Raw genomic sequence first — 25,306 nt, 5'->3', positions numbered from 1 at the left:
TGTTCGCTGTTTGAATAACGTCACTTCCATGTTAAAAATAACTCAGTGAAACAGAATACAAACACACAAAAGTCCTCAAAATGGTAAATATCTCTGGAGAACGGTGGCACGGGGGGCATTCATGTAGCCCCTTCCTCCATAGGTGACACTGAAGTGACTGTGTCAGAGGTGTAAAAAAAAAGAAAATAAAAAAAGCCCTGAACATTCTCATAAGAGAACCTGATAGAAAAGAATTTGTCGTTAACGGGGAACAAGTGACTTCAGAGGCAATCTCTGGTCACATATTGATATGGCAGAGCCAACAGCGCTCATATCTACGTGTCATTAAGAATATTTCTGTGCAGTTGTAGGAAAACCACGCTAAATGCAAAGTGACAGCATGTGACAGATATTGCCAGCGGAAAAGAATGGTTCTACATTTTATATCCAGTTGTCACATGTCACTTTCAACAACTTGTAACGTGTCAAAAAACAGATGAAAACATTCAGTTCTAAAACAGAGATTTTAACCAATTAAATCAGCATTTTCATGTACTTGCTGGTCATTCTTTAAGCATGAACATATAATTCCAGTACAGTGAAATAGCCAATTATTTTATTTAGTTTTTTTTTTTTTGCCAGACTCATAACACTACTAGAAATTTATCTGGTAAACATGTTGTGCATCGACTTGCTTGAAAACTGAAATCATTTTATCCAACGTTTAGTACTAGAGAGAAAAAAAATTCTTCTCCAAGTTAGTCACAGCATCTTGACTGCAATGAGCAATCTCGACGCCGAAAGTTCAAACTAGGGACGAGACAGACGCGCGAGGGGGAAAGAAAAAAAAACAGTCGCCGTTGATGATGTGCTTCTCTCTTAATTATAGATATTCTGTTTGAAAGTAGTGAGTGACTCCATCATCTATGGAGGAGAATAAGAGCCCTGAGCTCGCTCAAGCTCCAGGGCCTGAGTTGAGCCAGGATCCTATGGATAACAGCTTGAAAGGTACCTTGGGTCAGCTTTTCTCATTTATCCATGAGAGGGCTATGTGATTAACTGAGCCTTGGCTGGTTCCATCCTTATATTGGGTACTGAAATCTGGATTGGCTCTTGGTGGAAGCAGCAAATGATTGATGCTTTTTTTGTTTATTTGTTTGGTTTTTTTGGGGGGGGGAGGGGGGGAGGGGGGGGGGGGGGGGGAGGAGTAAATTGAATGGCTCGTTTTAAATCGCTTAAGCTACTGGTGTCAACATTTACCATTTGGCTTCAGCGGTAAGGCCCAGTTAGAAACCTGTGCATGACTTTACCCAACAAGTTTTACATCAGCTATTGTTCCAATGCAATGCATGTGTCAACTTTTTGACATATCAGGCTATTGGTGTTAAATCATACTTCTGCTAGGCTGTGGAAGTGTAAGTCATATGATTCAGCTTTGCAATTTTATCATTCCTGTAGCCTTGGAACTTTCTTTTTTTTTTTTTTTTTTAATGTGTGTAATACAACCAACAGCTGAAACAGAGGAAGAAAAAAACAACAAGGAACAGAGCGATGAGGTGTCCAAGGAAAAGCTAGAGGAGTCTGAGAAAACGTCAAAGGCCTCTGGCGAATTTAAGAAGACTTGGGGTTTCCGCAGAACCACCATTGCCAAGAGGGAGATGCCGGGGGAAGCTTCTGTCGAGAGCCCGGAGGGCAGGGGGGCGCCTGTCCGCCGCAGCGGCAGGCAGGCCAAGCGCACGGACAAACTGGAAGAGTTTCTCCTCACCGCCAAACGCGGACGAGGGTCTGGGAGAAGAAGCGCTCCCGCCCAGCTGGAAGGAGGCGACCCGCCTTCTCAGACGCCCACGGACGCGGAGACGGCGTCGGAAGCCAGCTTTGATGGCAACGCCGAGGCCAAGGCAGCAGAGAACAAAATAACCTCTCCAGAGAGGAAGAGGAGAGGCCGGAACAGAAAGAGGGGAGTAGCCAAGCCCAAGGGCGCTCCCGCGGGTTCGGTCAGCGACGAGGGCAGCTCTGATAACGAGACGGAAGGTGGTGGAGAGACCAAAAAGGAGTCAGAGGACCAGCTAGAGATGAAATGCAGCGCAGAAGAGGCTAAGGATGAAGAATCGACTGAGCCAAAGGAAGAGGAGGACCCTGAAAAGAAAGAGGAACAAGAGAAAGAGGAAAACGAGAGCAAGGAAAAGCCGTCGGCGGAGTCCGGCGGGAGACGCGCCGGCAGGAGCCCTGCCAAATCTGTCGGCAAACGAGATTCCAAACCCAAAGCGGGGGCGAAGTCGCGTAAAGAGGAGGAAGACGAAGAGGACGAGGACGACGACGACGATGATGATGATGATGATGATGAATCGTCCAGCGAGTCTGATGACGAATATGATCCTAATGCACTCTACTGTATCTGCAGACAGAAACACAACAAAAGGTACGTGTCTTCACCTAAAGAATAGATACTGAGAAGTTAGATGCCGCTAAGAATTACAGGCATGAATGCTTTCATTCAGTGTTGTCATATTTGCTTGAGTTCTTGTAGGCCTATATATCTTTTAAGTGTAAGCAGTGAGACACTCCTCAAGATTAATAACCCGTGTCAACTTTAAGATGAATGTCATCTCGGCGAATTCCATGGAATGTCTAACACGAACAAGTATTTTTTAGAGCAGGAGAAAAACAAAACTGTAATAATTGTTCTAATTTCTAAATGAAAAAAAAAAATCTCTTTTCTTTTTTCTGTGATTTTATGCATGGAAGAACCTTCTCTATGTGCATAGCATTTTGATATATAAATGCAATGAGGAAACTGTGCAGATCAATGTGAGGAATCGCTTGGCAAGCTTTCTGGATAAAGGATGGGTTTTCTAATTACAAAAAAGTGACTCCTCCCATAATACAACATTTAAATGGTTTTTAGGTGTTCCCCCAGCTTCATTAGCTCAGTTTGATCACGCTAATTTTAGGTTCTGTATAATATGTACCATGGTGTGAACAATGCCAACATTTGAGTGTTTTCTAGCTGGGGACTCGAGTTGTTACTTATGTGAAATCACTTCAGTAGGGTTCTTTTAAAGTTTCTTACAATGGTATGGCAGTAAAACAAACAAACAAAAACTGTAAACCCTTGGTTTTTTAATCAGTTACTGTCATTGAAAGAAAATGTGATCAAACTGCTAGCCATAAAAGTAGTAGTAATGATAGCTCAATATTATCTATTAGAGATATATTTATCTATTAGAGAGACAATATCTTGCTTTAGAGAATGTCTTTGCTGCTTGATAATCAAGGGCTTCTAGAAACTGCCGCCCTGGTCCTTGTAGAGTCAGTGTAGACAGTTCCGGGCCTGTGTGAACTTCTCGGAGCCTTCTGCTGTCTGCATGTCTGGTGTGTGTTATCTGTGCTGAGCATGCCGTGTGTGTAGGTTCATGATCTGCTGCGACCGCTGTGAAGAGTGGTTTCACGGGGACTGCGTGGGCATCACCGAAGCACGGGGCCGGCTGATGGAGAGGAACGGGGAGGACTACGTTTGTCCAAACTGTACTGCCCAGAAGGGCCAAGCGGCTCGACCCGGCGCCTCCACGCCGGCCTCGGAGAACGGTAAACGGCCCTCTCTGGTCAGCCGCAAAGTGGAGACGAGCGCCGCCGCGGCGGGCGGTCAAACCAGTCCTTCCGCCGCCGCCGAGGAGAAAACCAGCGACGACCTGGGGATCAAAGGAAGAATAGAGAAAGCTACCAATCCCAGCGGGAAAAAGAAAATAAAGATATTTCAGCCGGTATGTCACTGGTTGTCCCGCATAAGTTTAAGTATTAAATATTATTGTTATACTGCTGTTTTCACGTGTAGGTAATGGCACGCTCACATGAGGTCTAGGGCAGCTTCATCGGTAGATAGAAACTTAAGCAACGTGTAAAGGTGTTTGTTTGAACTGAGTGATTATATGCGTATAGCGCTGCAGCAGTACTTGCAAGTCATAATAATTGTGTTTGACTTTGTGAACAAGTGGTTTCCGTGTGTATTGGAAGGTTCACTGTTTTTCAATAATTAGATGATAAATAATGTTACAGGGAAGTGCTTGTATAAATAAGAACATTTTAAGGGCTGTGAAAAGTGATATTTTTTTCTGTGTGTTTTGCAATATCGGGTTTGCATAAAAACACTTGTATGATGTTTGAATTAAACATGACAATGATCATACTCGTAGCCTGACAGTAGCCAAAAAATGCTTTATGCTGTTACACTTCAGGAATTATATTTCAGAGGAATTATATTTTGAACATGAAACCGACTGACATTCAACTCTTAAAAAATTGATGAACCTCTGTAAAGTTAATGCTTGTGTATAACATAGCCAGTTCCTTCTTTACGGATTGGCATTTTACTATTGGTCGTATTTTATGAACTGTAGTACAAACAGGTAGAGTATCAACACTTTTCTCAGTTACTGCTCAAACCTGGAAAAGGAAAAAAAGACTCTTAAATGGTTCAAATGGAAGATTTTTAGGTTTCTGTTTGCTGTGCATCAGTCAATATAATCCTAAATTGTTTTTCATGTTTATCCTAGACATTTACATTCGTCATCAGCTTAGTTTTTGTCGTAGAACAGCAACAGTTAACAAAAATGATTTTAATCTCAGCAGTTGTGTGTATTTTTGTGTTTAAATGATGTTCAAAAATGCCTCGGAGCATAGCCGAGATCCTGTTAAGGACCAGACTGTTGAAGCCATAAACCAAAAGAAACCATTGAAATGATCTGAAAATCACCGAGTCCTTGGTGTTTAGTGTCCCTGCAGTTTTGCCCTTTTACAGATGAACAAAACCTGTAATTATGAGAAGCAGTGTGACGCTGGTCACACTTGGTTACGCGGCTAGTGTCAAGATTTATTTTAGTGTGTGAAATGTGTGTGGGGGGTGGGCGGGGGGGTGTTCCATGGAAAACAGAGGTCTGACATTCGTGAGTTTCAGCAGGCAGCGGCGACGGCAGCGTCAGCTCTGCCCAAATGCATCGGCCCAGGCTGCGAGAGAGAAGCCCTGCCGGACTCGGTCTACTGCGGTAACGACTGCATCCTCAGGCACGCGGCGGCGGCCATGAAGTCCATCACGGACGTGAAGGAGCCCAAGCCAAAGGAGAAGAGCAAAGCTCAGAAAAAAGTCGTCAAGTCAAACCCCAAGGTATTAACATACCGTTTAGGTTTTTTGCTTCGTCACCAATTGGTGTGCAGAGAGAAAATGAACTTGAACAAATTGAATAAGTAAATTAAAGAGAAGTTCTTTTTTTTTAACTTGGGAAGGTGCTCAGTATATGACAAAACCCTTTGAAGTGGAAGAAAGCACTAGTATTAACTTTAATGCTATAACTAGCATTAACTTTAATGCCTTATCCCTAGTCTTCAAGTAAACTGTAGCTGAGGTGGCAGGTGTCTTTGAACTTGACATAAAACTGACTAACTGAATGAACATCCACTAAAAAGTAATGTTGCTCTATGTGAATAACACACATTTGCTTGGATTGTCAGCAAATATTCCCTTTATGACCGGAGACGATGGCCAGAGTAGCTGTAAAGATGTAAAGATTTTTTTTTTTTCTTTGCTGAACGTATATTCTACCTAAAGATAAATGTCTGTCCTATGTAGTAAAATAACTTTACCCAAATAAAAAGTAGTTCACACCACACCAAGCGCTAGAGCAAGACACATTTTTGCACAAAGCATAGATAAATTTGACTGGACTGTAATCCATGTTCATCCCGCTTCTTTAGAAGAGTTCCGGTCCGGAGAAGAGGACGAGCAGGTCGTCGGGGTCGTCCAACAAAGCTGAAGAGGAGGAAGAGTCAGAGAGTGACGAAGAAGACAACAACAAGGATGCCGCTGCCGACGAAGGCGATGATGATGAAGACAAGCATGCCGAGGAACACCCTCCACCTCCAGCCATGTCGTCCTGGTCCAGCGACCATAATTACAATGCAGTAACGCCAGAAAAGACTACACCCATTGCACCATCTGTGTTAAACAAATCGTGTATGTATCTCTTTGAAGGTCTTCCACACTTAATAATTTAACGTTTTGTATCAGAGGTGTAGATCTTCACTAATGAGCGACATGAATTTTGTTCTGCCTACGTGATCGTAAGTCCGTTAAGGGTCCCGAGAAGCCTTTTACTGTCTATTCACCTGTAAATTGGTCTGAAGCTCCTCACAGCTATACTTAAGTGAGGCAAAATAGTGGTTATGGCAGAAAGTTACAAGTCTAGACTAATGACCCTCTGCTGCTGCTGTTTTTGATGGGGTTTTTTTTTTATTGCTCTGGTAAAACACTCGGCACAATATCTCAGTGGCTTAGGGCATTCAGATGCCCTGAACAGGTAAGTATATAAACATATTAACATAAAGGTAAGTATACAGTTAGCAGTCGAGGCTATAAAATTACACAGTGCTATAAAATAGCACATAGTTATGCAAAGATATTGAGGATTGTAGACTAATTAACTCAAGTGCCTTGCCATGATCTGTACATGTCGAAGTTTCTGACTGTCAGAGGGTCCATAAACTGAATGTGTGGGTCGTTATGTGTTCTTGTGAAGGAGTGTGTGTGCGTGTGTGTGTGTGTGCGCGCGCACGCGCGGATGCACGTGTGTGTGTGCTTTTTGAATGTGTGGACTCTACTGTCTGCATACTTCTATATCCTGCTGTTTTCTATACTGCTGTTCTTTTGAAGATGTTCTTCCCCAGTGTCACATAAACAGGTAGGTCTGAATGACTTTTTAATCCTGTCCACCTTCTCACAAAGACTAGGGCAGCATTTCTGATCACACAGCGCTTTAGGCGGTGGAACATAAAAACTAATTAACATCACAACTAACTGACCCATGATATTACAGAATTTGATTCAGTTTACAGCATGCCATCTTTTTTTTTTATAAAAACCCTTTTTGGAGAAAACTTTCTATAAAATAAAGTGAAACTGTAGATCATACACTGATGCCCTGTCCTTCAATTTGAGAGAAGTCTGTTGTGGATCACTTTTGGATGTTGTGACCTGCATGGGGCTTTAGCCCTTCCAGTCATCAGTCGATTGACGTAGATCAACACTTATTGGGGGAGGGGGGGGGGGAGGGGAGAGGACATCAAATGTGAAGCTTTACGATACCCGGACCAGCTGAGAAAAGAAATCAAATGCAGTGAACGTCCAAAAGCAGCTAACCAGGGTGAGAAGACATACGGAAGACCAAAAGCAAAGATCTGAAGGCCTTGGAAACCATGCGTCCAGATCAGCTCCAGAAGAATTACACACCTTCCTCAAAACCTTCAGCACACAGAGATAGCAATTTTATACGTGTTTTGTAGACAGGTGCAAATATCTATATACCTTTCCTCATGAGGAACCTCTCATGGTTCTTAATTTAGACTGCATTGAAAGTATGAAATGAGTTGACTCATTAAAAATGATTGGAGGGTTTAATACTAAAGCAGTCAGGGAAGCCATCTTTTATCATGACAGGGAAACATATACACAGTATGATGTTCTGTCTTAAGTACTGACATGTCTGTAATTAAATCATGAGACAATGAACCTGGATGAGTAGGGAGAGGTTTTTTTTTTGACCACGGTTAAGTTTAAAAAGGCATTCTAATTCAGCAGGTCTGCATTTGACCGTGTATGTTTACTGAAGTGAAGGACAGAGGTTTTTTTGGCAGCACCATGTTAAATGACATTTAACCTTTTAAAGCAGTGGATAGCCATTTTTAAGGGGACAGGAATGTCAGTTGAGTAAGCAGCAGGTGAGATGGCGATAAGTGGCTCTGCTGAATGTGGTTTAGGTCAGTTAACACAGTACACATGACTTACTGGCAGAATGTGTGTTTGGTCCTTGTGGAAATATTTTCATGATGACTAGAAAGATTCTGTGTTTTTTAAATTCTTCAGTTGATCTAATTCTTCAAGTACATGTCTGAGTAGGGAATATTTTCCCAATGAAATCAAGTTTTAAGTTCACATCAAGTCAGACTATGCTTCATATCACATAGCATGTAAAAATGTGTTGCTTCTGCCCTCTGGCAATGTAAGACTTTGCATGCATTTTAAAATATATTTGTATTAGTGTTTATGAAACTACACTATTACGCACATATGCAGAGGAACGTAATGGCATTTGTAGAAGTCCATGACCATTCTTGTGTTTAGCAAACTTCTCACCTGTACCTGGTTTTCAGTCATTGAAATGGTGGATGATCTCCTTCACTCTCAGAGCAGCATTACTGAATTGGGTCTTTAAGTGATTTGGCTGCAGTTCTGGAACAATATAATTTCCTACAATTTTAATACTTTTTAGGGTTCATACCTTGATGATAGCAGGTAAGATCTTTCAGAGGTGTTGTTAAAGCAGTATCCAGGAGCCCTGTATTTTTTGCCATTTAATTTAAAAAAGGTGGCTCACCTGATGCAGTATTTAAATAAGTAATTTGTTGATTTCATAACCATTACTTACACTGTTTTCTCATGCAGTGTCATAATGCGTTCAGTGTGGTATCATGTAATTTAAATACATGTTAGAAATGTGTATACACACAAATATATACATGCACACACATATGTATACACACTGCATATATATATAAATTTGTAATGTGAGGACTAGTTTGAAACTTGATGTTCTAGTTTTTACAGAGAAGTGGTTTGAGTTTTGCTGGTTGTGCACAATGAATGAGGCAAAACCGAGAGTCACTAGGATGTGTATGGATTGCAGACATTTTATTACAAATGGGTACAGTTTTTTAGAAGTTGAGAATTGGCACTATTCTGACATCATGACTAATTCATTTGCCGTATTTCAAATCAAATGATCTTGAAAAATAAAGATTATTTGAATTAATTTTGTGCTCTGTTTTTTTCCCCCCACTTTGTTGTACCTGAAGGTGTCTGTCTCTTTTTTTTTTTTCCAATGTCTGATAGATTTGTATGGATGAGTTGGTTTAGTTTTACATTGGTATGTTTATATCAAGGCAAGGCATGAAAGTGTTGATGATTAAAAATAAGATTATATGCATCTCCTCTGACATCGTCTTGCATTTTAGTTTCTATGCACTTTTAGGGTAAAGGATACATAAGAGAAAAAGATTTGTTCTCTTACTGAATGGCTCCAAAACACGTTTCAGTTCATTTTGCTGTATCATTGAATTGTAGCCAGCTTGAATTGTTCTCCAATTGTTTGCCGTTAGGTGATGCACAGTACTGTGTTCAATTGACCCTAACAATTGTGGTGTTGATAATTACCCAATGCCTTTTCTCTTCACTAAGTTCACATGTAGTGTGTACCTTTTTTTTTTTCCTCCCTAATTGTGTGGGTTTTTTTGTGTGTGTGTCTTTGAACAGCCACCCAGAAGGAGGAGAAAGAAACTGACGAACTGCAGTCTGAGAAAGAGGCAACACCTGTAGAGAAAAAGCCATCCGCCAGTGCTGCGTCCCCCAAGGGAGGGAAGAAGTCCCCCGGGTCAAAGGGAGCAAAAGCCACCATCAAGGGCAAAACAAGTGCTAATCCTGCGAGCAGTGCCAAAGATTACAAGAAACAAATTCTGTCCCAGAGCAAAACCCTCAAGTCCAAGAAGACAGGACCCAGTCCTTCCTCAGCCCCTGCGGTGTCTGTGACTGGCCCTCCTGGCTCGCGACACCACGTTACCGGAGCCTTACGCGTGGCCAAGAGCACATTCACCATTCCCAAGAAGCAGCCCCAGACTGGGCAGAAAGATGCCTCAGGTCCAAGCCCTTCTCCTACTTCCAAAACACTTCCATCCCAGGCGTCTTCGGCACCATCCAGCCAGACGCCCGTCGCTAAACCGGCTCAGCCCGCTGCGTCTGCCGCACCTTCTCAGCCTCCGCCCAACAACCAGATGAGACAGAACATCCGTCGCTCCCTCACCGACATCCTTTACAAAAGGTGAGAGCTTCCGGCGGAATGTTCCCTCTGCTCTTTTAGCACATTGTTGATTTTTCTAATCTACCGACTGTTGCTTTCAAGTTTTAGTTGGTTGACAGACATTTAAAGACATTTTGAAAATACGAGAATATGGTTTATATGAATATGGAATGGCAGAGTATCAGCGGTCAAAGATCAGGTTTCATGCATTCAACGTTTTTTCACTGGAAATTGTCAAAATTTATATCCTAGGGTGAGTGACAGTGATGACCTCTCGATGTCAGAGAGTGAAGTGGGGAAACTCGCTGTCAGCATTGAGAAGGAGATGTTCAACTTGTGTCTCAACACAGACAGCAAATACAAAAACAAGTACAGGACCCTCATGTTTAACTTGAAAGATCCTAAAAATAAAGTAAGTCCTCTTTTTCTTGTTTCTTTATATTGTATCATTTAACAGGCTTTTTTTTATGCTGTTGTTCTATGAAAGCGTATCATTTTAAAGTTTCCTTTTTGTGCCACAGGGTTAGCATATATTCCCATGGTATGTGTGTATTGTATATTATATATACTGTGACACTCTATGTTTTTTGTATCTTTCAGGGCTTGTTCTATCGTGTAATTGGTGGTGAGGTCAGCCCGTTCAGGCTGGTGAGACTCAGTCCAGAGGAATTGCTCTCTAAAGAAATCTCTGAATGGAGGAAGACTGAGAACACTGAGGTAATAACTCTCAAACTGGAAACTATGTAAGGACCTGTATTGTGAAGGTAGTGAGAGTTGAAATGTCAGTGCCATGTCCATTATGACAGTGAAAATATCAGTGCTATACTTGTAGCAAATGTTGGTGTAAAAAGTCTTTCAAAGGTGTCACTTTACAGGCTTTTTAAGAAAAATTTTAATAGTGAGTGTAATTGATTTTAGAAATGGTGAAACAAGAATGGCTTCTGTTCTGGGCATTTACCCTCCTGGATGACTTAACACACTTTGTCAAATATTCAAGTGCTTATGAAAGCCACTGTAAGGTTAATCAGACTTGCTATATTTCAGCCGGGAAAAAAAAAAAATCACATAGGGTTTTTGAGCTTCAGGAAGTCTGTCCACCACCGAATTAAAACATCTGAGTTTCTGATGAATGTAATGACTAATCTGTCTTGCTTGCTGTATCTCACACACGCACACACAAGGTCCACGAACCCAGTGGTAGAGCCCAGGCTGGTCAGACCAAATCAGGCACCAAACAGGAGGTTGCGGCCACTGACATGGACATGGAGGAGGCTCCTCCTATGTCTGATGGAGATGTATGTATTCCTGCCACCTCCCATTCTCCTGGCATAGTTTCTTCAGCAGTAAGTGGTGGCATGGCTCTTTCTCTTTCTCACTTTTTCCCCCCCTAAAGCACTCTTTTGTAATTCACAGCTGGTCCTATGTTTATCAACCTTTGTCTCTTTCACTTTGCCTAAGCTCTCTTGTATTTCTCCTTATATTCTGCGTGATGTTACTTGCTTTACGCTGCTTAGAATTTAAAACTACTTATTGCGCTTTCTCTGCTGATCTGCCACTTACTGTCATTTCCAAATCAATGCCTGTGATGGCCTGCCAAATGTTGTCGTGAAAAACAAGGCAAACTTACCTAAATACATTCTGAACCCATTGATAGCATTCTGAAAGTGCAGTAATTAGCTAAAAGTGGGAGAACACAGAATCTGTGTATTAGGTGTGGAAATTTCACGTGCAACGTAAGTTACTTGAAATGGTGTGGTGTGTGTTGTGACTTATGGAAGGGGGTTGCTGTGTATCCCTGTCTCATTTTAGGACCAGGAGGAGTCTCGTTCCTCTTCCTCCACCCAGGTCTCCACCTCTGCTCCTGCATCCAACACTGCTGCAAAGACTAGTGCAATGCCAGACATCTTAAGCAACATGCTGAAGGATACCACTGCACAGCACAGGGCACATCTCTTTGATCTGAACTGCAAGATCTGTACAGGTAAAAAAAAACAAACAAAAAAACACAAAATAAAGCAGAAATTTAAAACGAAACTGCTCGATCTGCACCAGATGCAACTAGTTTAAATCAGAATGCCCTGTGAAAAATACAAAAGACAACAATTTCTGTATCAAGCAGAAAAAGTTATGGTAAGCCATTATCTGTAACGTTTTGAACAGCAAGTAAATTTCCTTGTTGATGCATTGTATAACACAGAGGGCAACTGGTTTTATGTCAAGTAAGAAATCTAATCTATGGTAGTTGGTTTATCTGTAACCATTTTGATATCAAGCACCACCATCTTCAGGGCAGGAAATCAAATCAAGATTGGCGCATAGAACTCTAGCGTGTTTGAATACGGTTGGTTTCTATGACACGATCACATCCTGAAAGTCAGTAGGAGACTCCGTTAGTTTGACTGCTTGTCTTTTGCTGCTCGTTTCCAGGTCAGAAGTCTGCTGAAGATGAGCCGGCGCCAAAAAAACCCAAGTACACTATCCCTAAAAAAACAGAGCCTGTAAAACCCAAGCCTGAGCCACAGCCTTCAAAGCCTCCCACAAATGAATGGCCCCCAGTCTCTCACTCTGCCCCTGAGATGGCTGGGCCTGCACCAGTGGCTGCCGTGGAAGATACCAGCAATGTATTACCGGCGCAGCAAACTCCAGCTCCTGCTGTAGCGCCAGCGGTTTCATCCGTTACTATCACACGTAGAGACCCGCGCACTGCTGGGCACCGCTCTGCTGTCGCTGTTTCTCAAGTTGGTCCTGAGGTCAGTGCCCCTGTATATATGGAACCTCCAGTGGTGGGCGTGAAGGGATCCATGCCCATGCCACCTCCGGCTCCCACATCTGCCCCCAGGTCTGTCTTGCAGAAACCGACTCCCTCTCCAGATGTGCGACAGTACAGCGCCAACACAGTCAGGTGCTGACTCTTCACTCTTCAGTGTTTAGCTGTGCCAGAAAATGTTCCTATATTGTATTACGTAGTTTTAGTCAGAATCATCCTACAAATTGGTAAGGACTCTCAGCCAAGCTGCTTTTGTCAGGCCTTTCGCCGCTCCTGATTTAAGCCTTTTATGAGCGATCCTGATTCCGCTCCTGATTCAAGCCTGTTATTAGTACTCCTGACTCTGCTCCTGATAAAAGGCTTATATTAACACTCTGAGCATTCCTCAGTAGTGGCTTCTCCTGAATATCTACCATCCAGACAGTTTTGTTGCAGTCATAATCTAAAAGTTCTGGGTTAGCAAGGCCTCTACGGTTATCTCTAGAGTAGAGTATTTGTGTCAGTTTTTTGGTTAGGTTTGTCTGTGGACATCCAGGATGATCAAACTGCTCTGAGATATTTTGGAAAGTCTTCGGTCACCGTAAACTGGCGGCACAGGTGTGATTTTATACATTTTATGTCATTACAGTGTGGCAGAAACTCCATCTCAACCAGAGGGTGAGACCGCCTTGTTCCTATCCGGACAAGAGATGATGTGGAAAGGATTCATTAACATGCATACTGTTGCCAAATTTGTGACAAAAGCCTACTTGGTTTCTGGGTCTTTTGAGCATCTGAAAGAGGTTGGTTTTGTCTCAGATGCATTTGCAAGAATGTTTTGTTTTAACAACTAAACCTGTCTATTATGAATTTTAGATATTTTAATCGTAAGTTGTTGAAAAAATGAAATACCCTCTGATTTCTCAGGATTTGCCTGACACCATCCATATTGGGGGCAGAATATCTCCAAACACGGTGTGGGACTATGTTGGCAAACTGAAGACGTCGCTTTCAAAAGTATGCAAGAATAGAATGACTATTAAACCCTGACTGAAACACAATATGATAGTGCTATACAGAACTCATCCGGTCTCTGTGTGCCCTCTTTGCCTCCTCCAGGAGCTCTGCCTCATCCGTTTCCATCCTGCGACAGAAGAAGAGGAGGTGGCATATGTCTCTCTCTTTTCTTATTTCAGCAGCCGCAAACGCTTTGGTGTAGTGGCCAACAACAACCGCCGCATCAAAGATCTATACCTTATCCCACTGAGCTCCAAGGATCCGCTACCCTCCAAACTCTTACCCTTTGATGGGCCAGGTAAGCATGTGCCAGGAGATACCGCATTGTCAGGTCAGAGTTTCATGTATGACATGCAGTTATGCTAAACTAACACTTAAGGCATTCACACGTCAAAGACAATTTTATATGAAAATTGTGTAACTCAGTGTCTCTTGAGGAAACACAAGGTAAGTATTGAATATCTGTAATAATACCTTGTTTTTCTTGATGTGTTTCCATTGTATGAAATGAGAGCTTGTTCAAACAAAGTAGTGTGTGGTCTGTTGAACTGTTGCTTAAACCATTTGCCTTTCATCAGAAAACATCATTGTCAACGTGTGCATTCCCCTCATGGGATATTTTCATCCTGTCTGTATTTTTAAACAATGTATCGTAAGTCTGTTTAATAAAACTTATTTTGCTTCTAAAGATGGTGTAGTCTTAGATATCTTGGTCTCAACCTTCTGTTTGAAGGACATACCCTCTCTGTGAGAACCGTTCGACAGTTTTCTATATGAAAACGACCAATTCACAATAATGCATATACATGAAGTTCGCACTCTGCCACAAGAATAGTTAAAAAAATAAATAAAAGTAAACAGAATAAAAGATATATTTAAATTAAGAATATGGGAAAAGACTCAGTTGTCAGAGGTTGCACTTGTGTTGGTGACCTGGACGTGTTGAGAGTGGACGGAAAGTGAACACAGTCTGCATTGCTGACCCCTGCTATCCAGCATCACTAAGTCTTGCCCTAACCTGAGGGATAAGTGATGGTAAGTTACTTGTAGGACGCCGTCTTCAAGAGAAAGAGGAGATGAATCTGAACATGCTGCTGCTGAGAAGGAACCTGTGACTAGAGTCACCACAAACCTCTGCTAGCAGACTGTTTGCATGTTGACCTGCTGTACTGCAAACGAGACCTGATTATAGTTCGGAAATAGATTTGATGGAATCATTTTTAAACCCTCTGTCACATTTCAATGGAGACAACTCATGTAGTGTGCATAAAAGAGGGACCAAGAGTGTGATGTCATTAATGTAATATGGAGTCTTGTTGACAGTTCTTGATCAGAAGTTGTGAGAGTTCATGTTGAAGACTCACAAGAGGAGATTAACTTCAACTGTCATAGCATAGCATATCTCAACCATTGTTCACCCAGCAGAATACCATTTGTTGTCAAGTGATTGTTAGCCTGTAACAAAATTCAGCATGTAGACTTGATGTTTTTTTTGTTCAGTGCATTACATATTTACCTGCTGTTCCTCTATATAGATTAAATAAAGGAGTATGTGTTGGTGTAGGGCACAAATCTGAGGATAGACTTGACCTTACTGTTACTGTGTATTTGAAGGATTTGTTTTTTAATTGATCAAGAATGCGACACAAATAACATGAGAAAATGTGCTGAACAGAATTCATAATGTTTCACATATAGGCATTGTTTTGGTCAAGCTCTCATTTCATCCTTTGTCAAGAGAAGCATGTCTCAGGTCCATGTCTGAGATCCATTGCACATGAACTTATATTTTATATGATGGATTATTTATTTGTATTTTGACACAGGCCTTATTTATTTTTTAATCACAGGTCTTGAACCAGCTCGTCCTAACCTCCTTCTTGGGCTAGTAATATGTCAGAAAGACAAGAAGCGGTCAGGAGCTCCTCTAGAGGGTGAAGAGAAACGTTCCAAAATTCAGGCCAGGGATCCAGATGATACGGGCCTTCCTAAACCAAACCCTGTCAAAGCTGAAGTGAAACAGGAAAAAGCGATTCGTTCTAGCCTGGAGACAATGATGAGCACTACACCTCCAGGATCTCCACCTCCCCTTAGCTCCTCAGAGACCTCAAGTTCGTTTTCTGCATCATCAGTGTTATCTCTCCTGTCCTCTGTCAAGGCGCCCACCACCACCACAAGTACAGGCAAAGATTCTCCGTCTTCCTCAGCTGCTGCAGCAGCACCTGCAGTCGCTTCTCCACTTCAGACCATTCTAAAAACCCTGTTTGGTAAGAAGAAACAGGACTCTGAGGCCTCACTCTCTCCCTCAGAGCCTGGTGCAAGTGATGTCTCAATGCCTTCTGTCCCCATGCTGGACCCGATAGTCCAGCAGTTTGGGCAGATTTCTAAGGGCAAGCAAGTTGAAGAGGCAGAAGATGACAGACCTTATGACCCTGAGGAGGAATATGATCCAACTGTGGGCTTTGGAACGGAGAAGCGCTTCGATACTGCAAAAGAAGCTGTGGCTAGCAAGCAAACAGAAGTCACAGCTAAAGGGTTGGATGATGTGGCCTATGATCCTGAAGATGACTCCATTTTTGACGAGGTGAGGGTTGATGCGTCAGGTCAGTCTAAAAGCACTGCTGGAGGTTCATCTCTAACTGAGCAACAAAAAATGCTGGAGGACCTCAATAAACAAATAGAGGAACAGAAGCGTCAGCTAGAGGAACAGGAGGAATCCATGCGTCAACTGCCTACTGGAACATTATCCATGCCACTCTCTGTCCCTGAAACTTTTATTTCGCAACCCGCCAAATCGCTTCTTGCAAATAGCCAGTTGCTGCAGCTTGGTAAAAAGGTGGAAGAGCTTGTGGCAAAAAGTAATGCGGCCCCAGTTATCAATCAGAGAAGAGATCCAAGGCAGAGCAGAGACCCTAGACAAGCAGCAGCGGGTCGCAGACAAACAACCGATTCTGTAGAGAAAGAAGAAGTGCCTACTGCTACTGTCGAAATGTCACCATTGCAAAATGCTGCGAGCACAGACACACCACCACCTCAGCCAGCAGCAACTGTAGACTCTCAACAGTCACAACCCACTGTTGCTGTAGATTCCAAACCATCTGAACCCGCCATCTTACAGCCAGAAATTAAACAGACAGAAGAAGAAGCAAAGACTGATCTCCCGCCTTTCTTGGACTCAGACACAACGGAGGTTGCTATTCCGTTACTGGGAGAGAAGATAGATCCTGAACTGGAGGACAGTTACATGGATGCAGGTTCAAAGGTGAAGTCTAAAGAGACTGATAATCCCATCATTGAATCTGAAAGTAAAAGTTACGACGTTTGGCCTAATTCTGCAAGCATTTTAAAAGCAGAGGAAATTCCAATAGTTGTGCAATCTAAGGATTCAGCTTCATCTGAAACCCCATACTACAGCATTCCCTCAGTCAGCACCCCACCAGTGTCCTCTGGGCCTTCTGGCATGTCTCAAGATGTCACACAGGTCACCTCCTCCTATTTGGACTCTCAGACCTCACACATGCCTCACACTGGAGTGGGAAACTCTGAGACAGATTACAGGAACCCACAGGAAATTCCACCACCAATGAATTTCCCTCCTCCAATAGGACCACCACCTATGCATGGTCCACCCCCTATGCAGGGACCACCATCCATGCAGGGCCCACCACCACCCATTCATGTTCCTCCACCTATACAAGGGCCTCCTCCAATGCAGGGTCCACCCCCAATACAGATTCCCCCTCCAATGCAAGGTCCTCCACCTATTGCCGAAACAGATCCGTCCCAGTATGGGGCCCCAGGGCCATATCAACCCTACCAGAATCAGTGGGGAAACAATCAACAGTTTGATGGTCCAAGAGGCCCTCCGCCTCCACCAATGGTTGGACCAAGAGGTCCCCCTCCCTTCCCACCTATGAGCCAGAGAGGCCCTCCACCTCAAATATTTGATGGTTCTATGGGGTCAACACCTCCCCAGCACATTGGACAGAGAGGCCCTCCTCCTGGTCCTCCACCTCCTGGTCCTCCACCTCCTACCTTTGATGGGCCAAGGTTTAATGGACCACCACCTCCATTCATCTTTGGATCCAGAGGGCCACCTCCACCATTTCCAGGGCCTCCCCCAGGCCATTTTGATAACAGGGTGCTGCCACCATCCCACTTTACTGGACCAAGAGGCCCACCTCCTCCTCATCTTATCGGAGATCATGGACCTCCAAATCCATTGTCAGAAAGAGGGCCAGGTGATCAGTATGACACTGATGGTGGAAGGCCCTATCAGCAGGGGATGGAACAACACCAAGGACAAAATGCCCCACATATGTACAGAGACAACCAGGGGTCAACTCAAGGTGCTGCCTTTAGGGGACCTCCACCGAATCACTACGATGGGCGAAGAGGTCCACCTGGTCCTGGAGAAATGTCAGGACAGAGGTTTCCACCTCCTAACCAGTTCCATGGTTCACCCCAACATAGAGGGTCTTATGAAGACTCAAGGGGGCCTCAAGCCCACAGGGGGCCACCACCACAGCAGTTTGGTGGACCAAGAGGGCCACCACCAGGACATTTCTCTGATAGCAGCTCAGGTGGGCAGTCTTCACGGTATCACTATGATGACCATTCAGCTGATATAAGACCGGTGCGACATACTGGACCTCTTCTCCCAACTCCTCCGGAGGGTCCCATCCCAATAGGAGGTCGCATGGGGGGGCACAGCCCAGATTCCCATCGGGATGACCACTGGCGAAGGCATTCTCCGGAAATGAGAAGGAGGAGCAGTTCCACAAGGGATGACTCTGAGCCACGGAACAGCGGAGATAGGTCGAGCAGATTTGACAGTGGCCCACGTGACCGAGATGGTCTTCAGGGCACCTCAAGACTGTCCGAGGAGAGACAGCGGGATTTGTCTGAAGACAGGAGGAGGGAGAGAGACCGAGATGGGCCTCATGGAGGCAGACCATGGGACAGAGGTCAAGGAAAGCGCTGGAGCAGGGAGCGTGATTGGGATCGCAGCAGAGAGAGAGACCGAGAGAGGGATCGCAGCCGGGGCCGAGAGGTAGACAGACATGGAGATGGAGAAAAGAGGAGAGACAGAGACAGGGACAGGGAGAGAGACAGAGAACGAGACAGAGAAAGAGGAAGAGAGCGGGACTCGGACAGGAAAGACCATGATCGAGACAGGGGAAAGAACAGGGATAGAGATCGGGACCGCGATCGAGAACGTGACAGAGACCGCGACAGCAGGGACAGGAGGCGAGATCGGTCACGGAGCCGTGATCGAGAGCGCGGTAAAGATCGAGACAGAGGTAGAGACCGAGACAGGGATAGAGACAGACGAGAAAGGAGCAGGAGCAAAGACAGGAGAGAAGACAAAAAAGACAGTAAGACCGAGAATCAAAAGGACAATGAGAAGTCCTCCGAAACAGAGACTGCCACTGAGAAGAACACGTCCTAATGTTTTTTTCCTCACATTTCCTTCACATTTATGAGCAAATTTACTCATGGCTAACTGACTTCATGTCTGACTGAAAAATTATAATGTATGATTCTCAATGGTTATTTCTATGAATCGCTTGAATTTGAAAGTACCCAAGTCATGTAAACTGATGGTCTAATTTTTGTAGCTCCCCTTCCTCTTGCTCCATAGTTTATGCTTTTATTATATTGAAAGTAACAGGTCTTTATATAATTTCAGTTTGTTTGAGAGGTGATTTTGTCATACCACAATACTGTACCCACTCCTTTTGCAATACCTTTTAAATGACATGAAATACTTTCACATATTAGAACAAAGAAGTCATGTAAATATGTACGTATTTTGTGTATATACAGGTTTGTTTTTAACTACATTTTCTAAGTAGGGAAATCAGAAGCCATATAGCTTTAATAGATACATGTGAGATAAGAAACATGAATGAGGTCATTGTGTGATATATGCTTGTTATTTCAACAGTTGTATCAGTAGTATATTGTCGCTTATTGGCTGTTGTCCTCTGAACCTTTCCAATTTTTTTTTTTTTTAATTTCTTGGTCAAACCTCATTTTCAAATATAAACCCATCTCTATAACTTCATACACCTTACTTGTGTGTTTTTTTGCTTAGACAACTAACAAGTTTGAAGCAGCTGATGCGACGCTTGAGCCATGGCCAAAAAAAAAAAAAAAAAAGAACCTTTAAGCAGGTGTTCCAGGTCCAGTTTTGTTATTTAACATGTTGGTCCATGCTGGTGCATTGTTATTATTCAGAGCAGAGCCTACACAAGTTCCACAAAGAAAATATAACACTTCTTATAAAGTGACATGAGACATTTGTTGAAGTTTATGTAACCCCATTCACAGAACTTTTAAGAACCACTGGATACTCCAGTATGCGGTCAGCATAATATAATCTGGCTGTTGTTTTTTTTTGTACTATAGAAACACAGTATAACAGTAATATTTTCAGGAAATATTAAATTTATTGTGTTTCCCATACTCACAGAATCACAGAATTATATATCTAGCTGATATTTTCTGAGGTAATGTGAACAGTAATGTCGTAAGTTCTGTTTCATTTTGTAATATAAATATTTATACAAATATTTATCCCAAACACACACAAAAACAAACGGTATCATGACTTACAGCAATTTACAGACTCTTCACTGTATCACTTCTGGAAAATTTACATTTATTGATCTATCAATATATAAGCAAATTTGGGATCCTTAGTTATGCAATGATTTCTTCCATATGCCATGGAATCATACATTTGACTGACTCCACACTGATGTCTATTTGTTTTGGGGGTTTTTTTCTCCTCCAAAATATCTAGCCCACAAAAAAGGGGGAACAGCACCATGAATTGAGAAAATACTTCTGTGAAGTTTCTATGAGGTTCAAGACTCAAGGAAATTTCATTAGTAGTGACTATGACTGTATACTGCTTTAAAATTGCGTTGTTTCTTCACACACCTCATTTGCTGTGGTTGTAAATGTCTGGCCTTGATTCAGTTGGATTAACTCTTGTGGAGCATTTGATGCGCTGCTCACACCAGTTTCATTTTTTTCTGCACTATTATCATGACAAGGTGGCTTGGTGTTTTGATTGCATGTGTCTGACCCAGCGTTGTCCTCCTCAGTGGCACCTTCTGCTTCTGACGTGGCCTTATTTGATTGGACAGACTCCTCTTGGATATCCTCTTGGACATTCATCTGGTTGACTTCTGTGTTCCCAGGGGTGTCTTTGTTTGAATTGGACTCTATGTCCATGGCTTCATCACTGTCTTTGGCTCGTGTCTCTTTTTGGGTATCTTCAGTTGTTTGGGGAGACTCTCTGTCAGTTTTCATGGTTGTATCTTGAGGTCCACTACAGTTATGGGTGGCTTCATGAGCAGCTGTTACCGGTTGATTTCCTGAATTTTCACTGGCTTCGTGTGTCATGTTGGAATCTCTGCATTCTGGCTCTTGACTCTTTGAATCCTGATTTTTAACTGGGGAATCATCACTACCTTTGTCATCTCCCTGGCCCTTAGTTTCTGCAGGTATTTTGCTTTGATCTTTCCTGACTTCTCCTAATAGAGAATTGTGTTCACTGGATGTTTGCCCTTCAGACTGACTAGTACCAGGTGCTTGGGGAGAACTGTCATTAGTTTGTATGGATGGATCATGAGGTTCACCAGTTGTATTACTTCCTGTGCCATCCATGTCAGACTGAACATTTCTAACTGTTGTGCGTTCTAAATTTTCAGTAGTGGCTACACTGCTTGGTGTATAAGTGACTAAAGCGTTTTTGTTGGCTTCCAGGGTCTCCGAGCTCCCTCCGTTATCATTGATTGTTGTCTGATTTTCAGCCTTTACCCCGCTTGCCACTGTATTGTTTCCGACATTTACATGAAATCCATTTTGACCATTACTACTTGGGTCTTCACGAGCAGCTGTTACTGGCTGCTTTTCTGAATTTCCACTGGCTGTGTGTGTCATATTAGAATCTCCACACTCTGGCTCTAGACTCTTTAATTCCTGATTTTGAACTGGGGAACTATCACTATCTCCTTCAGTTGTTTGGCTTGTACCAACAACTTCATTTAATGGAGAATTATGTTCATTGGATGTTTCTTCTCCAAACTGGCTAATACTGACTCCTTGGGGAGGAGCTTTATCAGTTCCCATTGGTGTATGTTGAGATCCACTGAATGTATTACCTCCAGAGAAATCCATGGCACACCCAACGTTTGTAAATGTCACATGTTCATTCAAGCTGTGGTCATGTCTGCTGTCTTTGGCTGCATCTGAATGTTCATTACATTCCTCCAGAAACCTTTTCTGGATCCACTTGGGACACCACACAAAGTCTTCCTTAGGCTCAAAGTTCATGAATGCGTATTTAACGAGTTCCCTGCGCTCATCTTTGTCAAGGACAGCAAACATAAAGTAGTCTAGAACACTGCTCTTCACTCTGGGAAGCGTCTTCTTAACAAGAGTCTCCGTTAGAAAGAAGCGTACCAGTGGGGCCTGGTAGTGCTGAAACCCCAGGGTGCCCAGGCACTTCAGGATGCGTGTAATACGAAGGTTGTTGTGAGTGTTTCTACCAAATCAAATGAAAAAGCCCAAAGTCAGGGAAATGGCACAAACAGGCTTCTGTAATTTTGAACAAGTGCATTTAAAAAGGTTTTGTCAGTGAATGAGTGAAAACTAAATGGAGATATGTAAACCTGTTAAGGTTATCGAATCGGTCCTCCCAGTTGTCTGCACGTTTCACCTTCCCAGTTTTCCCATCAACCAGCTTTATGCCATAAAAGTCCAGCATCATCTGATAGGATTTCAGAAGCCTTCTCTTTGCGTCCTCATCTTTTTGGAAGCTCTGTAAAAGGAACCAAAATTTTTTGATTGAAAATTCATGGTGTCATTTTGAATTTTAATGATTATTCCAGAACTCAGTTAAACACAGTTAAACTTCACCTTTAACTTGAATTTAAACAGTTAAACTTCCATAGATATATCAGAGCTGTTTAACTACAAATAAAAGTAACAAAAACAGCGCTTAAAAATAATAATCAGATATATGAGATGTCATAAAATGTGTTTTATTGACTGAATAGTTTAAAAGAGGGAATACAAGATTTCTTACATGAGTTGTAGCTGATGTGTTTTTTTTCTCTTATTTCTACTCCAACTAACCTTGATTTCAGCTTTAGTCAGTTTAAAGGCGCTATAGTTCATCCCATCTTCTTCGATAGGAAACAGCCTGGAATGATTAAGGGTTTCATTTTTTTTAATTTGGAGAGGTAAGAGATAAGACATGTCAGAGGAGAGAGGTAGACTACAGAGGTAAGACAACAGTGTCAGCTCTATTACTGCTCATTTTAAAATATATAATATAGTTCTCACCATTGAATGTATGAGTGAACCCACTCCAGTTTGTCATAATCACCCGACCACTGGTTGTGAAAATCATCAATGTAAACACCTGGAAACAGAGAACAGGATCAGATATGTATTTTGTTTGTCTGTTAATTTTGTAAGTGACAGAACATGCCTAGATCACCATACCATCAGGCGAAGATGGTCTCTTGTTGCGATAAAACTGCAGGTTAGGCTGATCTGTGTTCTGAAAGATGGTGGACCATTAACATTTCTTAAGACATTTGTTTAGCAAAATAAGAATGACAAACTACTGTCATAAAATATGGTGAAAAGTAAAACAAACAAACAAAAAGTACTTACTTGAAGATCATTATCCATTTTCCTGCCCTGAGAAAAACCAAAAACAATGGAAAGCAAGAGACTTATACAGCATTGGCTTAAAAGTGTTGCATATTTAATTGATAGTGCGGAATGCCGCAGTATATTAAGAAGAAACATGCCTAACAAATACCCAATCTTTTTCAGTGCGTTATTCGTCAAGTTTCTTTTAGAATTTGTTCGTGACTTTCAGTGTATTTTACATCCCAGCGCAGAACAAAGATATACGTTTTGAGACTGATTAGATAATGTTTGTCACATCCCCTCAAAGAAAAAAGTCATCTAACTTTGAAACATTAGGCTATTTCAATGAACAATCCGAACCAAGATTAAACGCTTCATTTGTACAAAAAAGGGAGAAATTAACCACATGACTCTCCGACTCACATCAACAAATTTGACAATATTTTCTATTTCCTTTCGGAAGTCATACTTACAGGATAGTTATGCCTGTAATTCCACATGTCCTCTGCAGCGCGAAGGTTCCTCCGACTCCATCGCCTGCGTGACTGATGAGGTGGGTATAAAACAGAAAGTTAAATCTCTCTCTAATGAACGCAATGACATGATTAGTGTGCTTGAGAAGTTGCTTTCGCCATAATTTTGAATGCCTGAATTCACAACTTTGCCCCTGCGCAACTCGGCACATGTGAATTTCTAAAGAATGTGGACTGCCAAGCACCGACCACTCATAGCCTATTCCACACCTCGACTGCAAAATTAAATGATTACATGCAATGTATGCCACCATTATCAATGAATCCAGTCAACGTCTTAGACACAGAAACTCAAGGCCTGAGAGCATTCGCAAAAGAAAAATGAATTCATTCCAGTACAAACTTAGATTCAGTGTATGAACACAGTGACGAAAGAATCAACTGGGTTATTTACAACATTATAGGTGCTCTGCCTTACGAATTACAGCATGAAGTAGAATAAAAACATCCGACGAGTGTTTAAATCTTGGTGTCCAACTTACCCTCTTAGTTCGATCAATTTCTTCATTCTCCCAGGTGGAGTCATATTCACACTCAGAATCGCTTTCATCTGAAGAGTCTGCCGACTTATTACTGTCGTTTTTTGAGTTTTTTTGGAAAGCCATCCAGAAAAAGCAGATCAGTTTCCTTACGCACCAGCTAAACAAAACGAAAGGAAAACGTATAGGTTTCGAGACTAGTCGGACCAGGTCCATGTCTTTCCCCGGAACAGAAACTTAAATCAGTATTTTTGGTCAGCTACTGTAACAATCAATTAACACAGTGGACCTTAAGGTTAGTAATTCAATTCAGTCAAATGTCTCGAAGCTGATTCGAGTATCTCGATGCCACAATTCACTCAGAGTGAAAGTAAAAACTTTGAGGATTTACGTTAAATTGAAAGTTGATGGTTAGACCACGCCCAAATGCGATTTTTTTTTTTTATTCTGGTCAAGGATATTTCGTATTGAAGTCACATTTTATAATGCTCGTTTTTGCATTTAACAATTAGTCTATTAAAGACAGTCACACGTAGACATCCAAAGCGCTTTGTCAAACACGACAATGATTACAGATATAAAATGCAGAACTTAGTAACAACCAAAACAAACCAACCAAAAGAAACCAACCAAAAGGCTATTTTCATAGAGCAAGTGCAAACGAACATTGTCCAATCAGTACAAATACTCGCTAACACATCTTCCACTGGACAGTTATGACTCTTGGCCGGAGTTTGGCCCCACCTATCACTTTATATTTTAATTATTCTACATGTAAAAACAGGAGTTTATGCTGTAATGAGTGCTTATAAGCAAAGCAAATTTTGTGTGTGCTGTAGTACTGTGTTTGTGAGTAAATTACCTGTAACTTAGAATTCATGAGATGAATGAATGTAGGTAGACAGCAATAAGGTACAACTGTCTGATGCAGAGGGAACGTCTGTGAAATGGGGACATCCTGTGGACAACAGA

At 42.3% G+C, this 25,306-nt stretch overlaps 2 protein-coding genes across 2 annotated transcripts; one reads left to right on the top strand and one right to left on the bottom strand.

Moving 5' to 3' along the window:
- The first annotated feature begins 873 nt into the window (after window positions 1-873).
- On the top strand, window positions 874-19,371 carry dido1 (death inducer-obliterator 1). The gene is made up of 16 exons (XM_030777355.1): window positions 874-987; window positions 1,492-2,398; window positions 3,389-3,740; window positions 4,931-5,116; window positions 5,746-5,983; window positions 9,335-9,896; window positions 10,128-10,287; window positions 10,476-10,592; window positions 11,057-11,218; window positions 11,685-11,856; window positions 12,303-12,777; window positions 13,271-13,424; window positions 13,549-13,638; window positions 13,741-13,936; window positions 15,489-18,173; window positions 18,222-19,371. The coding sequence occupies exons 1-16, from the start codon at window positions 906-908 to the stop codon at window positions 19,088-19,090; spliced, it is 7,407 nt and encodes a 2,468-aa protein (XP_030633215.1). The 5' UTR covers window positions 874-905; the 3' UTR covers window positions 19,091-19,371.
- Window positions 19,372-20,408: 1,037 nt separating this feature from the next.
- Window positions 20,409-24,460, bottom strand: LOC115815433 (opioid growth factor receptor-like protein 1). Its single transcript, XM_030778388.1, has 9 exons — window positions 24,338-24,460; window positions 23,341-23,367; window positions 23,167-23,224; window positions 23,005-23,083; window positions 22,795-22,861; window positions 22,329-22,477; window positions 21,921-22,201; window positions 20,738-20,927; window positions 20,409-20,445 (listed from the first exon to the last, which is right to left on the bottom strand). Exons 1-9 carry the CDS (start codon window positions 24,458-24,460, stop codon window positions 20,409-20,411), a joined length of 1,011 nt encoding a protein of 336 aa, XP_030634248.1.
- Between the last annotated feature and the right edge of the window lie 846 nt (window positions 24,461-25,306).

This window comes from Chanos chanos, chromosome 6 (genome assembly GCF_902362185.1).
Source record: "Chanos chanos chromosome 6, fChaCha1.1, whole genome shotgun sequence".
In the NCBI taxonomy this organism is placed as follows: Eukaryota; Metazoa; Chordata; class Actinopteri; order Gonorynchiformes; family Chanidae; genus Chanos; species Chanos chanos.
This window is presented reverse-complemented; position numbering and strand designations above follow the sequence as displayed.

Excerpts from the sequence above, each read along its gene's own strand:
- dido1 (XM_030777355.1), top strand. The coding sequence starts at position 906 with ATGGAGGAGAATAAGAGCCCTGAGCTCGCTCAAGCTCCAGGGCCTGAG. Across the intron at positions 10,288-10,475 it reads TGAAAGATCCTAAAAATAAA|GGCTTGTTCTATCGTGTAAT; the intron begins GTAAGTCCTCTT and ends TGTATCTTTCAG. Across the intron at positions 13,639-13,740 it reads TGAAGACGTCGCTTTCAAAA|GAGCTCTGCCTCATCCGTTT; the intron begins GTATGCAAGAAT and ends TGCCTCCTCCAG.
- LOC115815433 (XM_030778388.1), bottom strand. The coding sequence starts at position 24,460 with ATGGCTTTCCAAAAAAACTCAAAAAACGACAGTAATAAGTCGGCAGAC. Across the intron at positions 22,862-23,004 it reads GTTCACTCATACATTCAATG|GCTGTTTCCTATCGAAGAAG; the intron begins GTGAGAACTATA and ends TAATCATTCCAG. Across the intron at positions 22,202-22,328 it reads CGATTCGATAACCTTAACAG|AAACACTCACAACAACCTTC; the intron begins GTTTACATATCT and ends TTGATTTGGTAG.